The sequence below is a fragment of the Epinephelus fuscoguttatus genome, linkage group LG2 (assembly GCF_011397635.1).
Source record: "Epinephelus fuscoguttatus linkage group LG2, E.fuscoguttatus.final_Chr_v1".
Classification (NCBI taxonomy): domain Eukaryota; kingdom Metazoa; phylum Chordata; class Actinopteri; order Perciformes; family Serranidae; genus Epinephelus; species Epinephelus fuscoguttatus.
In genome coordinates, this window is record NC_064753.1 from 51339481 (window position 1) to 51362321 (window position 22841).

The window sequence follows — 22841 nt, forward strand, 5'->3', positions numbered from 1 at the left end:
AAGGAGGAGGAGGAGGAGGAGGAGGAGTTGCAGAGTTATTATCAGGAATGTGTTAGGAAATCTATTCCCTGAGGTCCTGAGTCATGGGACAGTGTTTGTTGTCAGCAGCTTCGTTCATCAGTGATCGTTAATCTTTGTAAGAGAACAACAGAGTGTTTGTTCTGCTGTCGGTCTGTGTGGAGATGAAGGTGATCTCGTCATCTCAGGCTGCAGGGTTTTACTGAAACTGTAGATAAACATTTATGTATTTATTGAGCAGGTAAATTAATTCACGGTGCGTCAATCAGTGTTCAGCTGACTGTGCATCAGTTTTCAGTTTGAAGAAACACGCCGACGATTTGGGAGTTATGCCCTTTCTCTATCATTTTCATATTGAGACAACATGACACACTATAGTTCCATGTTTCAAACTTCTTCTAAAATGACTAAAAAGGTCTCTCGTTTTTTCGAATTAATGTTTAAACATGTTTATTTTAAATGCACGTGCAGAAATGCCAGCTTCAGGGTTTCTGTAACGTTTGTTTGTTCACTTTTACCGAGTAGGCTACTGACCCCCTATAGACTTCAGTTGTATTTGCTAAGCTAAGCCGCAATGCTAACCACTGAGACCCAGCCACTGGACATACAGACACAAAAAAGATATCGATCATGTTGTCTCAATATGAGAATGATAGAGAAAGGGCATAACTCCCAAATCGTTGGAGTATTCCTTTAAGAATATTTCCTGTAGACGCAGTTGTGATTTATTTTATTTCAGCTCTGAATATGATGATGATGTTCGATGTCATGATTTATTTCTCAGCCTGGCAGATCTGGTTGAATATGATGTCAGCTCTCTGAGCCCTCTGATTGGTCGGGTGTGTTGCTGACAGTATAAGCCTGCAGCAGGCTGTTCAGATCTGACCTGAGATCAGACTCAAGTATGATGTTCATACGACCTCTGGCTTAGGCCTGTCTATATGTGTCCAGATATTTTTGTTTCTCCTCCGTACACATGAGCTTTCATTTACAAAATATCTCTGTCCACACTAGAACGCTAAAACGACTCCAAACACTGACGTGTGCAGTGTTCACACAGACAGTGTTGCTGCTGCAACCTCTGTGTTTCCACATATTCATGAAGCTGTGCAGCTGCTGCGTCATCAACAACATGGTCCTGATAATATGTCTCAATAAAACACCTCCTGTTGACAAATGAAGGGATTCTGTTTCTGTTTATTTTGAAACAGAAACAGGAAGTGTTGAGTCAAAAATAGATACTTGCAACTTTTTCATGTCTGTGATACAAACAATTGAAATTGTGGTGAAAGATGGTTATGATGTCATTATGATCATCAAAGGATCATTTTCACTTCCTGTTTGTGGCTGAAAACACGTCACAGAGAAAACATCTGTTTACAGAAATATCTGGATACGTATAGACGGGGCCTCAGCGTTGGGCCCCTGCAGACGTTTTACATGCAGCTGTAACCTCTCTGTCATGTGATGGCAGCAGCCGCAGACGTGAGGCTGCAGTCTGCAGGTGTTGTTGTTCCGTGTCTCGCTGTCAGGACTCTAAATGTCACAGTAAAGACTCTGCTGTGAAATCAGCTGGTTATTATAACAGTCAGAAGCTTCATGTTGCAGATGGCCTCCTGGTGTCTGACTGTAGACATGTCCACAGTGTCAGAGTGTGTGTCCACCAGGAGTGTGTGTGTCCATCAGGAGTGTGTGTGTCCATCAGTGTTTGCAGACCAACAGTCACCAGAATACTTGCTGGCATTGTATGTTTCTACAAACCACAGATACGTCACCTTGGTACATTATTATGTAGCAGATACATGGAAACTTCATGTTGGTTAACATGTGGCATTTCACAGGAGGCAACTGATGATTTTTGGGGACATAACGATCAGATGTCATTGAGAAGTAACCAAAAGGGCCTAAACTACGCATTGGAGGGATATATTCATCATTTTATTGTTGAGAAGGTCGATGAAAAGCTTAAATTACAAGCCAACATTTACAGGTCACAGTGTACGCTTGTGAACCGCATCTGGTTGCCGTCACCATCAAAGACAACAAGTTAAAGTGCCACTGAAGTTAAGGTTTTTGGCTCAGAATATGAGAAAAGGATAACGGCCTTTTTACCATCTTTACCAAGAGTGTCTCTCCGTTAGTTTGGTGCTACAGTATTTACACTGAATCATTCAGCATAACGTTTGCCAACCTTTGTTATCTCTGCCATTTCTTTGCAGCAAAGTGACAATATGTTGCCTCAAACACAATGTTGACTTACCTTAGAACAGATGTAGACATCATTGTTAATCTTATTCACGTTGAGTTGATGTTGTGGTCTAACGTTACCACACAACTTTATCCAAAGGAGACACTTTTCTCGCTTGAGATGTGGTTTAAAGTGTAAAAATACACCTGGTCGCCCAGCCTCTCAGGATACCTTGTGTCAGAGTTGCATGTACCCCATGCACACCGTTTGACCATTTTTAAACTTCAAATCTCAGAAAAAGCTCATAAAACCCAACAAACTGACTTTCTGTAATGCATTTCAATGGACGTCCAGGCAGAGAATGTCCCAGTGTATGGGAATGGCTATACGCACTGTGATTGGCTCATCGCGTTTGAGGGCGGGGTTTAGCCATAGGTTAATTCTTGCTGGAAACACAGGGATGTGTTGGTAAAAATCAACCACCAGTTTAGTAGTTAGTTGGTGTTGAACAGTGTCTGCAGCTCTGCAGGCGTCTCTCTGAGGTGACACACCACAGTCAGCTCAGATACTATGACACTTTAGATGACTACAGATGACTTGAGGTGAAACATTTTGTTTGGCGTGTCTCGGCCTGTTGGTGTGTCAGCGGTTCTCGTACTCTGCAGTTTCACTCTGCTGTTTCCAGAGTTTGTGTTTCCTGGTTGCTGTTTTGATCCCAGCTGACCAAACCTCCAGTCTGCGTTCAGTTTTATTTTCAGCTTCTTTTTTTTTAACCTTATCTGAGTGTGCTGTGTTCCTGTTGTGCTCCTGTTCTCAGCAGCTGCTGGTGGAGGCCACACTACTGAAATCTATACTCTTGTTAAACTACAGTTACTCCTGTAACAAATACACTTATGTTGAGCAACAGTTGTTGAACCAAAATAACAAACAACACATTCAAACCTAAAATGACCTTGAGCAGGCTGAAACAATTACTGAGTAGATTTTAGTAGAAACTCAGAAATTTGATTGAATCATCAATAAAACGTGTAAACAACATGTTGTGGGACATTAAAACTGAAGCTTCAATACAGAGAAGAGAAACAAACATTTACAGTCAAACAATAACAGTAAATCTGGCTAAATGTAACCACGTGTGTGTGTGTTGGCTAAACGTGACCACGTGTGTTTGTGTTGGCTAAACGTGACCATGTGTGTTTGTGTTGGCTAAACGTGACCACGTGTGTTTGTGTTGGCTAAACGTGACCACGTGTGTTTGTGTTGGCTAAACGTGACCACGTGTGTGTGTGTGTGTGTGTGTTGGCTAAACGTAACCACGTGTGTGTGTGTGTGTGTGTTGGCTAAACGTAACCACGTGTGTGTGTGTGTGTGTGTGTGTGTTGGCTAAACGTGACCATGTGTGTTTGTGTTGGCTAAACGTGACCACGTGTGTGTGTGTGTTGGCTAAACGTAACCACGTGTGTGTGTGTTGGCTAAATGTAACCACGTGTGTGTGTGTGTGTGTGTGTGTGTTGGCTAAATGTGACCACGTGTGTGTGTGTGTGTTGGCTAAATGTGACCACGTGTGTGTGTGTGTGTTGGCTAAACGTGACCACGTGTGTGTGTGTGTGTGTGTGTGTGTGTGTGTGTGTGTGTGTGTGTGTGTTGGCAAAACGTAACCACGGGTGTGTGTGTGTGTTGGCTAAATGTAACCGTGTGTGTGTGTGTGTTGGCTAAACGTGACCACGTGTGTGTGTGTGTGTGTGTGTGTGTGTGTGTGTGTTGGCTAAACGTAACCGCGTGTGTGTGTTGGCTAAACGTAACCACATGTGTGTTGGCTAAACGTAACTGTGTGTGTGTGTGTGTGTGTGTGTGTGTGTGTGTGTGTGTGTGTTGGCTAAACATAACCACATGTGTTTGTGTTGGCTAAACGTAACTGTGTGTGTGTGTGTGTGTGTGTGTGTGTGTGTGTTGGCTAAATGTAACCACATGTTGGTGGTGTTGTACCAACGTAGAGCTTTTATTTTGAAAGAGACTGTATCAAACTGTACATTTCCTGTGAAAACAGAAGTGTATTTTGAAAACAGACAATGCATGTAACAGGTTGAAGTTGACACGGTGTCCCAGAACGTCAACAACCAACACACCCAGGGTACCTTGGACGCCATATGTGGACGTGGAAAGTCCATGACCAAATGTGGACATGTGACGAGGTCACAGTGAGGATGATGATGTCAGATGAAACAGGAGCTGAACACAGAAAGAGTTGAGACCTGATCAGTTGGACAGCAGCTCTGTCCTCTTGTCCTCAGTCTCTTTCATCGTGTTGGACAGAACAAACGTCTTCGTCACGTCTCTGTTCTGATCTGCAGTGGACATAAACATGTAGGGTTTGTCCTGATGGTGGCGCTAGAGGAAACATCATGGGGTCTTTAACATGTGAGGGTTCATCCTCAGAGGAGCAGGAAACACAGCAGGATCACTTCCTGTCCAGTGGTTACTGAGCTGTAACCTGATCTGATTCACCTTTACTCAGCTCTCCCAGAGCTCCTGCTGTCGGGCCGCTCCCTCCTTCTCCTCCTCCCTCCCTTCCTCTCCTCCCCCTGCAGCCTGGCACGGCCCCGCCCTTCCTGCTCCAGAGGGGATTTCCCAGCATGCTTCCTCCTTGAAACCCTGGCAGTGTTTTAAATGAGAGAGCGTCCTCCGCTGCCTTCAGGGTTAAACAAACAGAGTTTGTTCCAGGCTGCAGAGAGATGACAGACTGTCTGTCTGTCTGTCTGTCTGTCTGTCTGACTAACAGTCATCTGCCTCCAGTTCTTGCTTGTTCTTCTTCTTCTGTGGAAGAAACCACACTGTCATTTACTGGACTTATGTGGAAACAATCCAAAACATGGTATGGACAGCGTCTCCTCATCAGGGATTCTGCAGAGCTGCTGCTCTGATACAGTGAGGAGGACACAGATACACAGATACATACATGTATACACAGATACATGAATACACAGATACACAGATACATACATGTATACACAGATACACAGATACATACATGTATACACAGACACACAGAAACATACATGTATACCCAGATACACAGATACATACATGTATACACAGATACATGTATACCCAGATACACAGATACATACATGTATACACAGATATACAAATACATACATGTATACACAGACACACAGGAACATACATGTGTACACAGACACACAGATACATACATGTATACACAGATACACAGATACATACATGTATACACAGACACATACATGTATACACAGACACACAGATACATACATGTATACCCAGATACACAGATACATACATGTATACACAGATATACAAATACATACATGTATACACAGACACACAGAAACATACATGTGTACACAGACACACAGATACATACATGTATACACAGATACACAGATACATACATGTATACACAGATACATGTATACACAGACACACAGATACATACATGTATACACAGATACACAAAAACATACATGTGTACACAGATACACAGATACATACATGTATACACAGATACATACATGTATACACAGATACATACATGTATACACAGATACACAGATACATACATGTATACACAGATATGTACATGTATACACAGATACACAGATACATACATGTATACACAGATATGTACATGTATACACAGATACACAGATACATACATGTATACACAGATATGTACATGTATACACAGATACACAGATACATACATGTGTACACAGATACGTACATGTATACACAGATACACAGATACATACATGTATACACAGATACGTACATGTATACACAGATACACAGATACATACATGTATACACAGATACGTACATGTATACACAGATACACAGAAACATACATGTATACACAGATACATACATGTATACACAGACACACAGAAACATACATGTGTACACAGATACACAGATACATACATGTATACACAGATACATGTATACACAGACACACAGATACATACATGTATACACAGATACACAGATACATACATGTATACACAGACACACAGAAACATACATGTATACACAGATACACAGATACATACATGTATACACAGACACACAGAAACATACATGTGTACACAGATACATACATGTATACACAGATACATACATGTATACACAGACACACAGAAACATACATGTGTACACAGATACATACATGTATACACAGATACACAGATACATACATGTATACACAGATATACAGATACATACATGTATACACAGACACACAGATACACACATGCGTACACAGATACATACATGTATACACAGACACACATATATAGACATGTATACACAGATATACAGATACATACATGTATACACAGACACATAGATACATACATGCGTACACAGATACATACATGTATACACAGACACACATATATAGACATGTATACACAGACACACAGATACATGTATACACAGACACACAGATACATACATGCGTACACAGATACATACATGTATACACAGACACACATATATAGACATGTATACACAGACACACATATATAGACATGTATACACAGACACACAGATACATACATGTATACACAGATACGTACATGTATACACAGATACACAGATACATACATGTATACACATACATACATGTATACACAGATACACAGATACATACATGTATACACAGATACACAGAAACATACATGTGTACACAGATACACAGATACATACATGTATACACAGATATACAGATACATACATGTATACACAGACACACAGAAACATACATGTGTACACAGATACATACATGTATACACAGACACACAGAAACATACATGTGTACACAGATACACAGATACATACATGTATACACAGATATACAGATACATACATGTATACACAGACACACAGATACACACATGTATACACAGATATACAGATACATACATGTATACACAGACACACAGATACATACATGCGTACACAGATACATACATGTATACACAGACACACAGATACATACATGCGTACACAGATACATACATGTATACACAGACACACAGATACACACATGTATACACAGATATACAGATACACACATGTATACACAGATATACAGAAACATACATGCGTACACAGATACATACATGTATACACAGACACACAGATACATACATGCGTACACAGATACATACATGTATACACAGACACACATGTATACACAGATATACAGATACATACATGTATACACAGATACACACATGTATACACAGATATACAGATACATACATGTATACACAGACACACAGATACATACATGTATACACAGAAACATACATGTATACACAGATACACACATGTATGCACAGATACACACATGTATACACACAAACATACATGTATGCACAGATACACACATGTATACACAGATATACAGATACATACATGTATACACAGACATACAGATACATACATGTATACACAGACACACAGATACACACATGCGTACACAGATACATACATGTATACACAGACACACATATATAGACATGTATACACAGATATACAGATACATACATGTATACACAGACACATAGATACATACATGCGTACACAGATACATACATGTATACACAGACACACATATATAGACATGTATACACAGACACACAGATACATGTATACACAGACACACAGATACATACATGCGTACACAGATACATACATGTATACACAGACACACATATATAGACATGTATACACAGACACACATATATAGACATGTATACACAGACACACAGATACATACATGTATACACAGATACGTACATGTATACACAGATACACAGATACATACATGTATACACATACATACATGTATACACAGATACACAGATACATACATGTATACACAGATACACAGAAACATACATGTGTACACAGATACACAGATACATACATGTATACACAGATATACAGATACATACATGTATACACAGACACACAGAAACATACATGTGTACACAGATACATACATGTATACACAGACACACAGAAACATACATGTGTACACAGATACACAGATACATACATGTATACACAGATATACAGATACATACATGTATACACAGACACACAGATACACACATGTATACACAGATATACAGATACATACATGTATACACAGACACACAGATACATACATGCGTACACAGATACATACATGTATACACAGATACACAGATACATACATGCGTACACAGATACATACATGTATACACAGACACACAGATACACACATGTATACACAGATATACAGATACACACATGTATACACAGATATACAGAAACATACATGCGTACACAGATACATACATGTATACACAGACACACAGATACATACATGCGTACACAGATACATACATGTATACACAGACACACAGATACACACATGTATACACAGATATACAGATACACACATGTATACACAGATATACAGAAACATACATGCGTACACAGATACATACATGTATACACAGACACACAGAAACATACATGGATACACAGATACATACATGTATACACAGACACACATGTATACACAGATATACAGATACATACATGTATACACAGATACACACATGTATACACAGATATACAGATACATACATGTATACACAGACACACAGATACATACATGTATACACAGAAACATACATGTATACACAGATACACACATGTATGCACAGATACACACATGTATACACAGAAACATACATGTATGCACAGATACACACATGTATACACAGATATACAGATACATACATGTATACACAGACATACAGATACATACATGTATACACAGAAACATACATGTATACACAGATACACACATGTATGCACAGATACACACATGTATACACAGATATACAGATACATACATGTATACACAGACACACAGATACATACATGTATACACAGATATACAGATACATACATGTATACACAGAAACATACATGTATACACAGATACACACATGTATGCACAGATACACACATGTATACACAGATATACAGATACATTCATGTATACACAGACACACAGATACATACATGTATACACAGAAACATACATGTATACACAGATACACACATGTATGCACAGATACACACATGTATACACAGATACACACATGTATGCACAGATACACACATGTATACACAGAAACATACATGTATACACAGATACACACATGTATACACAGATACACACATGTATACACAGATATACAGATACATACATGTATACACAGACACACAGATACATACATGTATACACAGAAACATACATGTATACACAGATACACACATGTATGCACAGATACACACATGTATACACAGATATACAGATACATACATGTATACACAGATATACAGATACATACATGTATACACAGAAACATACATGTATACACAGATACACACATGTATGCACAGATACACACATGTATACACAGATATACAGATACATACATGTATACACAGACACACAGATACATACATGTATACACAGACACACAGATACATACATGTATACACAGATATACAGATACATACATGTATACACAGATATACAGATACATACATGTATACACAGAAACATACATGTATACACAGATACACACATGTATGCACAGATACACACATGTATACACAGATATACAGATACATTCATGTATACACAGACACACAGATACATACATGTATACACAGAAACATACATGTATACACAGATACACACATGTATGCACAGATACACACATGTATACACAGATACACACATGTATACACAGATACACACATGTATGCACAGATACACACATGTATACACAGAAACATACATGTATACACAGATACACACATGTATACACAGATATACAGATACATACATGTATACACAGACACACAGATACATACATGTATACACAGAAACATACATGTATACACAGATACACACATGTATGCACAGATACACACATGTATACACAGATATACAGATACATTCATGTATACACAGACACACAGATACATACATGTATACACAGAAACATACATGTATACACAGATACACACATGTATGCACAGATACACACATGTATACACAGATACACACATGTATGCACAGATACACACATGTATACACAGAAACATACATGTATACACAGATACACACATGTATACACAGATACACACATGTATACACAGATATACAGATACATACATGTATACACAGACACACAGATACATACATGTATACACAGAAACATACATGTATACACAGATACACACATGTATGCACAGATACACACGTATACACAGATATACAGATACATACATGTATACACAGAAACATACATGTATACACAGATACACACATGTATACACAGATATACAGATACATACATGTATACACAGACACACAGATACATACATATATACACAGAAACATACATGTATACACAGATACACACATGTATGCACAGATACACACATGTATACACAGAAACATACATGTTTCTTCAGACTCAGTTCAGACTCAGACAAATCTGTCGTTTTGATCAAGGTCATGCTGCGTGTCATTTGGTCGCCGTCGCCTGTCAGTGACATCATATCCCCTCTGCTCATGTGTCCATGTTCAACATACTCATACAGAACAGTTCGTATGATATCCTACATATTAGCACCCTACAAATGACGTCACGTCCTTAACGTGCAGTTACATGATTACTGTAAAGTTCCAGAGGTTAGCTTTAGGATCAGAAACACGGTGAGGACGAACCTTAACATGACTCACACAGATCTGATCACGTGACTCCAGGGGAAAGTCCCGCACTAAAATCTGTTTCTTTGCGACCAGACTGCTTCCTGTTTACTGCCATCAACACATTGGTCACATGATCGCAGCCTTTCAGAATCTGTAGGATTTGTACGACATTGGGTGGATTCATTTATGAGCACGTCCTGCAAGTTTTAGTCGTCTGTCAGAAGCTTCATAAATTGGCTTTTTATCCAGTTTTAAGTTTTTACAATATGTTTTTAAGATCTTTTTTTTCTTTTTTAACTTTATTTTTTAACCACATGAAGAAATATAATTCTCAGACGTCTGGATCTGAAGTTATCAGAGAAACAAGCTGAGCAAATGTGAGCAGAAGCTCGACTCCAGCTGCTGCTGAGCCGAACAGCATCAGAGAAACACTGATTTATAACCTGAACATCTTTGTTCAGTGTTTCCTGCTGTAAATCAGCTGCTGTGTGTGTTTCTGAGAGGAAGAGACGTCTGTGGATAATTCAGCTCTGAAGGAGTTTTAACTGCAGTGAAGGCATCACTGTCACTGAAGAGATTATTGAGATATTTGATGAGTGATTATCTGGTGATCGATGATGTGATTAGTTAGCAACAGTGTGTGTGTGTGTGTGTGGCTGGTGATGACATCATGAATCACACTGTGACTGTGTTTCCTTCCATGTTTTGTTGCAGCTGGTTGGTGCTGACACTTTGTTGTTCTAGCAGCACCTCACACAGCTCAGCGCCCCCTGCAGGTCTGAACACACACACAGCAGCTTTGTCTGTAATGATGTGACCCTGCAGCAGCTGCCTGTAGTCTTTGAGCAAGGCACTGCAGTCTGTAATGATGTGACCCTGCAGCAGCTGCCTGTAGTCTTTGAGCAAGGCACTGCAGTCTGTAATGTGACCCTGCAGCAGCTGCCTGTAGTCTTTGAGCAAGGCACTGCAGTCTGTAATGATGTGACCCTGCAGCAGCTGCCTGTAGTCTTTGAGCAAGGCACTGCAGTCTGTAATGTGACCCTGCAGCAGCTGCCTGTAGTCTTTGAGCAAGGCACTGCAGTCTGTAATGATGTGACCCGGCAGCAGCTGCCTGTAGTCTTTGAGCAAGGCACTGCAGTCTGTAATGATGTGACCCTGCAGCAGCTGCCTGTAGTCTTTGAGCAAGGCACTGCAGTCTGTAATGTGACCCTGCAGCAGCTGCCTGTAGTCTTTGAGCAAGGCACTGCAGTCTGTAATGATGTGACCCTGCAGCAGCTGCCTGTAGTCTTTGAGCAAGGCACTGCAGTCTGTAATGATGTGACCCTGCAGCAGCTGCCTGTAGTCTTTGAGCAAGGCACTGCAGTCTGTAATGATGTGACCCGGCAGCAGCTGCCTGTAGTCTTTGAGCAAGGCACTGCAGTCTGTAATGATGTGACCCGGCAGCAGCTGCCTGTAGTCTTTGAGCAAGGCACTGCAGTCTGTAATGATGTGACCCTGCAGCAGCTGCCTGTAGTCTTTGAGCAAGGCACTGCAGTCTGTAATGTGACCCTGCAGCAGCTGCCTGTAGTCTTTGAGCAAGGCACTGCAGTCTGTAATGATGGGACCCTGCAGCAGCTGCCTGTAGCTCCTGTCAGTCATACAGTCTGAACTCTGCAGACATTGAAATCATTATTTATGTTTTCTTCTCACTGACCTGTTGTCTCATGATCATGTGATCAGTTGTGTTCCTGTAGATTCTAAAGATGATGTAGATGATGATGAGATGATGAAGATGAGATAAGGTAGACAGTGTAGGTGATGTCTGGTGGTGATGTAGTTTCCTCCAGCTGTAAAAGAAAGAAGCGTCTGTAGTGACAGAGTCAGGTGGTCGTCAGCTGTCAGTTTACAGCTCAGTGACTTCACAGATAAACTATGCTCTGCTCTGTATCGTGGTGCGTTCAGGTGACACCGGTCAGCTCTTAAAGCTGGTGAACAGGTGCTCCTTCAGTGTCTCAGTGCTGGCTGAGTCCTGAAAAATGTCTGATGTAATGAGGAGCTCCTGAAGGCATCGTTAGTTTGAGACTTTGAGGGTAAAATAATATCAGGCGGACGACGTTTGGACCTTCAGTCCTCTGCTGATGAATGAAGACGTGACAGACATCGTTAGAGGACAGGCTGAATATTTTCTTTATTTTAGAAGAGGAAACTATTTGACTCTGATGACCTCTGAGTCTCTCTGAGTCTTTGAGTCTGTCTGAGTCTGTCTGAGTCTCTGAGTCTCTGAGTCTGTCTGAGTCTGAGTCTTTGAGTCTGTCTGAGTCTGTCTGAGTCTCTGAGTCTTTGAGTCTGTCTGAGTCTGTCTGAGTCTCTCTGAGTCTCTCTGAGTCTGTCTGAGTCTCTGAGTCTGTCTGAGTGTCTGAGTCTGTCTGAGTCTTTGAGTTTCTCTGAGTCTCTCTGAGTCTCTCTGAGTCTTTGAGTTTCTCTGAGTCTCTGAGTCTCTCTGAGTCTCTGAGTCTCTCTGTAGCTGACAGGAATGTAAACACAACATGACGCTAATGATGCGTTCACTGCCCTGAGATCAAATCACTGACCAGCTCTGATTTCAGACGGAGAACAAGAGTTCAGTTTGACAGAAGAACATGTGTTCTGTGGTTGATGGTTAAAGTTTCAGTGTTGCTGCTGTGTGAAGCTTTGCAGTCCTGATTTGATTAACCCTTAAACTCCCCTCAGCTCTGCAGAGACTCTTCAGACTGAGCTACACATTAGAATAATGATGTAAATGTTTCAGAGCTCACTGTTGACAGTGATACACTGGTGTTAGGCACAGGTTGAAGGTGAGTTTGTGACCTCGTGAAGCTTCATCAGCAACACATGATGAGTCTAAACAGAAAAACACAGCTGTTCCTGTTTAATGTGAAACAAACACATTTTAACGAACCTTAAAAACAAACCTGTAAACACCTCGTAAACTCTCAGAGAACATTTGACATCACAGAAGAATTTGAAACGAACAGACTGAAGGATGATGTTCTTAAAACTACAAACATGGCTGCTGTGATGACTCCAGATCCCACTGATAACTGCTTTTATTGATGTTTGTGGATCCCATCCGATCAGAACAGAACAGTCTGTCCGCGTGAGTTTTTCCTCTAAATAAAGCTCTCAGTTTAACTCAATTAGCATCAGTGGCACTAACAGGAAATACCACACTAAGTTTATCTGGGTCACTTCCTGTCTCTGCAGGATAAACACATGAATCCTTCCGTCTGTCCGTCTGATTCATGATCTCTAGTGTGAGACACTCACTTCTGCAGTTTGATCTTAAACCAGAAACAGGACGAACAGATAAAGTGACGGTGGAATCAGTTCACCACATTTTAACTCAACCTAACGTTATTAATACGTCTCCTTTAATACAAACATGCAGCCCAGAGTGCTTCATGTGAGACACACACACAGGTATCAGTGTCAGAGCAGCAGTGTGTTTCCTCTGTGTAACGAACACCTGAACATGAAGAACAACCTGCTCTGTATTTGTACTGACCTGAGTCCTGCTTCATTCATGCCGTGCAGATGGTTTTTTACATTCTAATGTGAGTTCAGTATTCTGTAGGAATGATCAGCTGCAGTGTGACTGGATGGAAATGACGGTCACTGATGTAAAAGTGTTTCCTGCTGACAGACTCTCCACAGTAAAAGTTAACAGGGCAAATAACAGATGGTGAAAAGAAAAATCTGTCTAATAAATAAAGATATTTATTTGAGCTCTGTTGTCCTTTACAGCTGATTTTTAACTGGATGGTGAATCAGAAAACAAATAAAATATAAAACTTGGCAGTGATTCACTGGAGATTGATCTATTATCCGTCTTCACTCAGCATGAAGCTCCACTGATGTTGTGATGAATCAGATCAGTCTGATCAGCTGCAGCCTCAAGATGGTGAACCAGAACGACTTCTTCAGTCCTAGAGTGGTCTCCTCTGGTCTGAATCAGGGACTCATGTTGTTCCAAAGTTGTATAATTGCCTAGAGTTGGTTGGTGTTCTCACGGCAGCATTTACAAGAGGACCAGATCAAATGCCTTGTGTGAGAAAGCTGCTCTTGATTGGTCAGAATTTCCATGTGGGAAAAATCCAGGAAGTAAAGCAAACGTTGAAGAAGAGTACACTTGCAAGATAAATGTGACACTTTCTAATGTCACAATGGAGGGACAACTACGCAGGTTGATTTTAGCGCTGCTCATCGTGGACTATATTGCTGTCATTGTTCATTTTAGTCAAAGCATACAGTTTGAAAACGAGGTGCGGCTCCAACTAGAAAACAATGTTTTGATGCATTGGATGTGCTGAATGTGCATATTAAGGCAGTACAGGAGGAGGTGCACATTAATAATCCTCCAGGACTGTAACATGCTCATGTTTAACCCAAACAATGTGTCATGTGACTGCAGTTGCTTCACATCCAGGTCGCAACACCTTCTCACCACAAACCAACCGCACCAGAGTTCCTTTGGAACCGGACTGAGACCACCTCTTCAAGAAGGTCTCGGTCCGGTTGTTTTGGTGTGTTCACACCTGCACAAACGAACCGCACCAAACAGGACAGGTGTGAAAGCACCTTGAGAGGCCTGGGGTGCACCCGAAGTTCATACAGTGCACACAGCCTCACGCTGCTGCTACTGGTCGGGAGGTTCGCTGCAAAAACACTGTTACTGTGTTTATTTTATAATTAGTGCTCTTTTAATTCACATCAGGAAAATAGAAAGTGAAGTTCTCAGTGAACATCAACGTGTTCCTCTCTACACTCCTTTAGTTCATTGTCTCTAACAATAACGAGACGAATAGCAGAGAGTATTCTTCTGTTGACAGACAGACGGGACAGTCGGACACTGAACTGTCGACCTTTAAATTTAAGATGGACTTCATGCATTCAGAGTGTCTGTCGTCGTCATCCACCGCCTCCTCCTCCTGACACCTGTCTGAGTGTTGTTGTCTCTGTATGAACCGTTTGTCTGACGGCACATGAACACAACCTGAGTCCTCTGCAGTCTATGTGAGGGAGCTCGGTCAGGACAGAAGAATCTCACACTCTGTCCGTCCGCCGACCTCTCAGCTGCTGCAGTGAAACTGTGACCGGCTGGCGGCCATCTTGGGTCAGAGTTGGATGTTGGGGAGTGTGAGTCAGTCTCCTCTCTGAGAGGAAACACTCAGTCCGTCTCCATGGAAACAGTGAAGTGGAGCTCCAGTCCCAGCTGGACGAGGACATCTAACTGGCCTACTGTCCTTGTCCCAGTATACAAGCACGGGAGGGGAATCCATTTATTGAGCCAAGTATGTGCGAGTCCTCTACGATAGGTGGAGATATGCCCCCTTTCAGCTTGTTAGTATTGGACCTTTTTCCTGTTGACCTATTACGTCACAGACCAAACAATGGACAAACAAGTTAGCTACGGTTAGCTAGCAGCTAACTGCTACCATGGTGGACAACTTTACAGCTCTGTACATTTGGTCCGTCCAAAAAGTCACGGCTCTGGATGTAGATTTCTCCATGTTGTTACCGGCTTCTTCTTCTCTTACACATTTAATGCTATTGGACTTCCGGGTCAAAGCCTGTTTCCTGGACCTGACCTCAGTAACTTTACGTTAAAGACATAACGTCGTTCGTCCGTAGGATATCACGCCAAATGTCCTATGGTAATTGGTTGCCTGTGAAGGTCAAACTGAAACAGTGAACACAGTCCATTTATTGTTAAAGTTGATGTTATATCCAGATTGTCTCAGATGAAGACATTATAATGATATAATCTAATTCTGAGGACCAGGTCTGACTCGTCTGACGCTCTGAAGCACTTGGTTGTGAACTTAATCAGTAATTAGGAGAGAACATGGCTGCTCCCTGCACGACGCTTCATGTTTCTGAATTAAGTCCAACATTTGTTTGGCATTTGTTCTTTAAGTTCTTCTCACTCGTCAGCTGCTGGTTCAGTGTGTCTGTGATGACATCAGAATATCTCCAGCCAGGCCAAAGACACAGATATCTGTGTTTTATGGTCAGATGTAAAACTTAATCTGAGCTCTGAGTCTTTGTCTCTCTGAGACTCTGAGTTCAGCTCTGTGGTGAAACTCTGACGTCATCTCTTTATTTTTAGTTTATGAATCAGTGTTTCAGATCCTGTGGTGAAACAGTTCGACAGGGCTGAAGTATTTTGGGATGGAAGGACACAGACAGACAGACACAGAGACAGACAGACAGACAGACAGACAGACAGGCAGACAGGCAGTGTGTTGGGATATGTATCTGCAGACAGCAGCTCTCTGTAATCTCTGGGACAAACTCTCCATCTGTCGTCTGTTTGCTTGTAATTTAGTCTGAAATGAGAAGTTGCTTCTGCTCTGTTTGTCCCTCTGAGACCTGCCAGTGTTTAAAGTAGTGATCACACACACACACACACACACACACACACACACACACACACACGTGTTCAAACTGTTTAGACGCTCAGATGTTTAGTTTAAATCCAGTGGAGATCAAGTCAACGTGTTCTTAGATCTGTCTGACGTGTCCTGAACGTGTCCTGAACACTCGGAGGTGTAGAATCATGTCCATGTTCTCTTTGGTTGATCTCACCTGTTTGTGCTACTGTGCACTTTCTCTCTGCGTCCTGCTGCAGATTTCTGGATCCTGTCGGTGTAGAAATGTCTCGTCCTCGTGTTACATGTTTGTTCAGTCAGTCGACACTCGACTGTGAAACTGTTCATCAGAGCTTCATAATAAGCAGCTGCTGTTTCTGGAACATGACGGCTGCTCCGACCTGCTGCTGCTGGACGTTTAGATTCTGCTGTCCAGCACACAGAGGAACTCCTGAACCTGATGACTCGTCCTCACCCACGTGTCACCTACAACACACCCACCATATCTCACCCACACCTCACCCTATATCATATCTAATCTACATTCCACCTATATCTTACTCTTATCTCACCTACAACACACCCGAATCTCGTCCAAGTATCTCTGAGGGAATTTAAAGCTCCTCAGCAGAGAGGCGTCAGGTGAAGATGAGATTCACGCTGAGCTGCTGAAGGCTCTGGACTCTGCTGGACTCTGCTGGACTCTGCTGGACTGACGTGTCTCTCCCATGTCTCTAACAGAGTTATAGTGTGTAACACCGTATCATGAGCAGTGTGTCTCTCTGTTGGTGGAGTGATGAGACTCATCTTGAGACTCAGCGTCCTGTTTGCTCTTCAGTAACATGGAAATGAGTTTGGTCTGTAAATATTTGAGTAGGAACACAGAACATGTTTCTGATGTCAAACAGACGTCCTGGGTCAGACACACTCAGCTGTTACCTCACTTACAGAACTAATAGTGGGTGCTCAGTAGCTCAGCGGCTGTGGGTTTGATCCCAGTCTGTAAATGGCACTAGAGGGCGGAGCCAAACATTTCTTACAACAACAAACAAGGTGACGGTGAAGGAGTATTTAATGTTGTACCTTTAAACGGAGGCAGTGTTGTAGACGTCTGTTAAATACATCCTGACCTGCCGACGGAGAACTCTTCCCTCTAACTTTACTGTTTATTACATGTTGTATCTGAACAGCGTTACTCTGCCTCTGTGCTCTCAGGTGGTTCTGCTCTGTCTCATCTGTGTCCGTAAGGTTTCAGATAACGTGCACAAACACATGTAATGTAATGAACACAGAGTCTGGACAGAAGCTCCGTCTGTCTCTGTACACAACAGTGAGCATAAATGAGCCCTTTGACCTGATGATGGAGATGAGAGGTCAGAGGTCACCTGAGGTCACAGAGGTGGAAGAAGTACTCTAATCTTTTACTGCAGTGAAAGCAGTAACACCACAGAGTAGAAATACTCTGTTACAAGTTAAAGTACTTGAGTAACTGTACACCTGGATGCCATAATTCCAGAGGGCAGCGTGGTGCAGCTGTTGGTGACCAAACAGAAGAGATGAATCCATTCACTCTGAGCAGGGTGAGATTTATGGTTCATGTTTCCACGACGACCGACTCCCATGACTTCCTGTTTCTATGACGTGTGTGTGTGTGTGTGTTTCAGATCCTCTTTGTGCTTTGATGCTCCCTACAACAATCTCTCTGAAACAAGTCCTGACTCCCCGCTGAATCAGCAAGCTGTCTGTAGCTGCTGTCAACAGAGCTGCTCTCCTCCCTCAGAGTCCGGTTAGCACAAGCTAACACAGCAGCAGCGCTCACATCCAACACTGAGCCTGAAATGACTCGACTCTGTTGTTTAACCTGTTGTTAACAGTGAGGCGTAATGTTTCAGGTCATCAATACGTCCCATTCATGTGGACACGATATCTCAAGAATGCCTCGAGGGAATTTCTTCAAATTTTGCACAAACAGCCACGTTGACTCAACAACGACCTTCACACAAATGATGAAATAATATATACAACCATGGGGCAGGCTGGTGGGCGGGGCCATACGACCACCAGGTGGGCGGAGTCATACAACCACGGGGTGGTGATTGTAGTTTCCTCCTGTAGCAGGATGGTAATCAGTGATTCCAGACTTTATGCAGCGCTGACTGAGAGCTGTAGAGAAAGTTCTGACTACGTGAGACCAACAGATATTTGATGGTGGTTGTTGGAGGAGCCTGAGGTCTAACTGTCGGTCGTTATGCAGATGAAAAATAAAAAAAACTTGAAACTTAAATTTCTTCCTCAGCTCTTCCTCGTCAGCCTCTCTCTGCTGCTGGATGAACTTACTGTGTTTAAACTGCAGAATTTAAAGTCTCTCATGGTTTCCTCTGAAACACAGAATGAGTCAGGGGTCGTGACCTCTGATAGAAACAAACAGGAAGCTGTTTCATTCCTTTCTGGCGACCCCCCCCCCCCCTTAAGGGCTCCCTCAGTACCTCACAGCTCCGAGCTCTGCAGCTTCTGAGCGGCTCTGTAAGGCTGGAAATGTGACATCAGATTCAAAGCTCTGATTATTTTCATGATATTACTGAAAGTTTAACCTGATGTGACGGATCGTCTCTGTTGCTCCTGCTGAACTGTGAAAACACTCAGACTGATGTTTCCTCCTCTAGCAAACAATCTTTGCAGAGACAGAACAGAGCGCGGCCGACTACAGACAATAATCAGGCTTCATTTTGGCCTCTGAGGAACTTCCGTACGCTGTTATCTTTGATTAGCTCCAGCTGATATGATAACAATGATAATAATCAACAATCAGTGCTTTAACCAGCTGAAACACGATGTTTGACATGTATTTACTGTGTGACGTAATGTTTCCTGTGTTTCTTCTTCCTGTGTGTTTCAGAGAAGCTGTATAACTCTCAGGGTCCAGAGCTGCGACGCTCCCTGTTCTCCCTCAAACAGCTCTTCCAGGTAACAAACACACACTCCTCTCATTAACAGCTTTGTTTAATCTCTGATTCTGTGGATATTCTCATTTATCCAGGTCAATTCCATTCTGGCAACAATTAACTCGTAGGCAACTGGACATTTGATTTTGTCTAGAAGACGTTTCGCCTCTTATCCAAGCAGCTTCATCAGTTCTCAACGCATCGGTCTGACTAGTCCTCACTAGTCTGACAAACAGTGGAGTAAGACTCAGGTTTTTAACCTCTGTGGAGGTGTACACCCACCACCCTCAAAAGACAATACTTCGTTAGTGGAGTTTCACTGGACCATTGTTTGGGTCAGGTGAGTCACACTAGTGAGCGACAGTCGTTAAGAGTGAGTGGGGCCACTGGTGAGCAACAGTCGTTAGGCATAATGTGTGGTTACCAGTGAACGACTGCCGTTGTGTTTCTTTGAGCCACTCGAGGTTAGTTTCGGGCAGTCTTTGTTGTTCAGTCTCTTAGGTACAGCAGCAAGGGCCGCATTGTAAATGGGGGATAGGTGGTGTCTCAGGCCACCTCCCCTATTTAGAGACGGCTTCTCTATTTTAACGTAGATGGATTCTTTCACCCCTCTTTCGAACCATCTGTCCTCTCTGTCCAAGATTTTCACATTGCTGTCCTCAAAGGAGTGAGCCTTCTCCTTTAGATGTAACTAGTCAGACTAGTGAGGACTAGTCAGACCGATGCATTGAGAACTGATGAAGCCGCTTGGATAAGAGGCGAAACGTCTTCTAGACAAAATCAAAGTCCAGTTGCCTACGAGTTAATTGTTGCCAAAATTTAATCTCTGATGTAAAGACAGCAGAGCCGCAGATATCAGCCTGAGCTCAGGGCTCAAACATCAAACCACATCACACACCGCCGCTGCACCACATGTTGGTGTGAGTCAGTCTCCACGTCGTCTTCGTGTCAAATTAAAGTCACGATACAACACCAGACTTTCATCCAGGTGATTTTGTGACATGTAATGAGTAATAAAACAGTCAGGTGTAAAACATCACAGTGAGTTTTGTTTCCTGACACTGACAAACAGAGGAGATAAATTATTATCAGCTGTTTGACTAAAATGATGTTTCCTTGGTTTTGGGTGGAGAAGCTTGATCGGCTGAAATGTTGACGACTAAAACATCTTCAGTTTTCATCGACTCAGCGACACTCAAGCAGCTTTCTTTGACAGATAAAATGCCCAGACTTTTCCTCTAAGCTAAAACTGGACTGAAAAAATAAAATGAATATGATAAACACGAACACGACACTTGACTCAGGACTAAAACTAAGTCTAAAAAATAGCTGACAAAATCAACACTATCATGAAAGTCCTACCTGTGTGGTGATGTGACGTGTTCTCTGTCCGCAGGATGATAAAGACCTGGTTCCAGAGTTCGTGGCCTCTGAAGGTTTGACGTGTTTCATTAAAGTTGGAGCAGAGGCCGACCACAACTACCAGAACTACATCCTGAGAGGTGAGACTCCGCCCTCACAGGATCATCGAGGAGTAAAATGAGCCTGACCTCCAGTCGCTGTCAGGTGTTTGTTGTTCAGCTTCCAGTAATCACCAAAGACACCTGAATAATCCTCCTCTGTCCGTCTGTGTGTGAAGATATAACGTGAACATGGGAACGCTGGACAGACCGTGGAAGCTGTCCACACTTTTGTGTTCAGAAGGAAAATAAAGACACAGGTGTGATTAAAGCTGAAGGCAGCAATGAGTGAACCCTCGCACCTTTGGGTGTGTTGTGGGCACCGGCAGGACGCAGACTGACTTTTCATTTCTGTGAAAGTCAGACGCTGCATGCAGGAGTGAGGTGGTTTATCTGTCATAGAGTGTGGGTGCTGGAATTACATATTACACATATTATACCACTTCCTATGTCCATTACGTCCATGTCCATGACGCCTCACCTCGGTCACACTGTTTGACGAAAACTCAAACTTTGAGACGCTTCTCATGTCGAAGGTCTTCGAATAGTTAAGACAAAATTTTAAGTCAACTGGATGAAATCTGCAGGAGGAGTTTGTTAAAGTACGAGCCCGGGAAATGGACAAAAATTACACAGGAAATTAAAAATGGCCGACTTCCTGTTGGGTTTAGGACGTGGCTCCAAGAGGCTTTTTTGTATGTCTTTGTGTGATACATGTGTCCAACAAGTTTCATTCGTCTACATGAAATTTAAAGAAAGTGGCTTGAACATTGAAAACTGTCCGGCGTGACTATGGAGGCAGATTTCCATACGCAATGAGGAGACCCAGATGAGATCATGCGTAATACATGTGCCAAGTTTAGGGACTTTGAGTTTCCTCAGCACCCAAAAATGTCTTTCAATGCTAAGAAAAAAAAAGTCATAATAATAATAATTCCTTCAGTTTCAGTGAGGCCTTCGCCGCCGCCTGCGGTCACTGCTCGGCCCCTGGTTACACACTGATCA

General features: G+C 42.1%; 1 protein-coding gene across 6 annotated transcripts in view; it reads left to right on the forward strand.

The window, feature by feature from the left end:
- The window catches only part of fhod1 (formin homology 2 domain containing 1), a 72250-nt gene that overhangs the window by 22371 nt on the left and 27038 nt on the right, over positions 1–22841 (forward strand). For all 6 annotated transcript variants that reach the window (XM_049598929.1, XM_049598938.1, XM_049598948.1 and 3 more), the window contains exons 4-5: positions 20331–20398; positions 21773–21878. In XM_049598929.1, coding sequence (XP_049454886.1) covers positions 20331–20398; positions 21773–21878 — 174 coding nt within the window. The remainder of the gene's footprint in view (positions 1–20330; positions 20399–21772; positions 21879–22841) is intronic.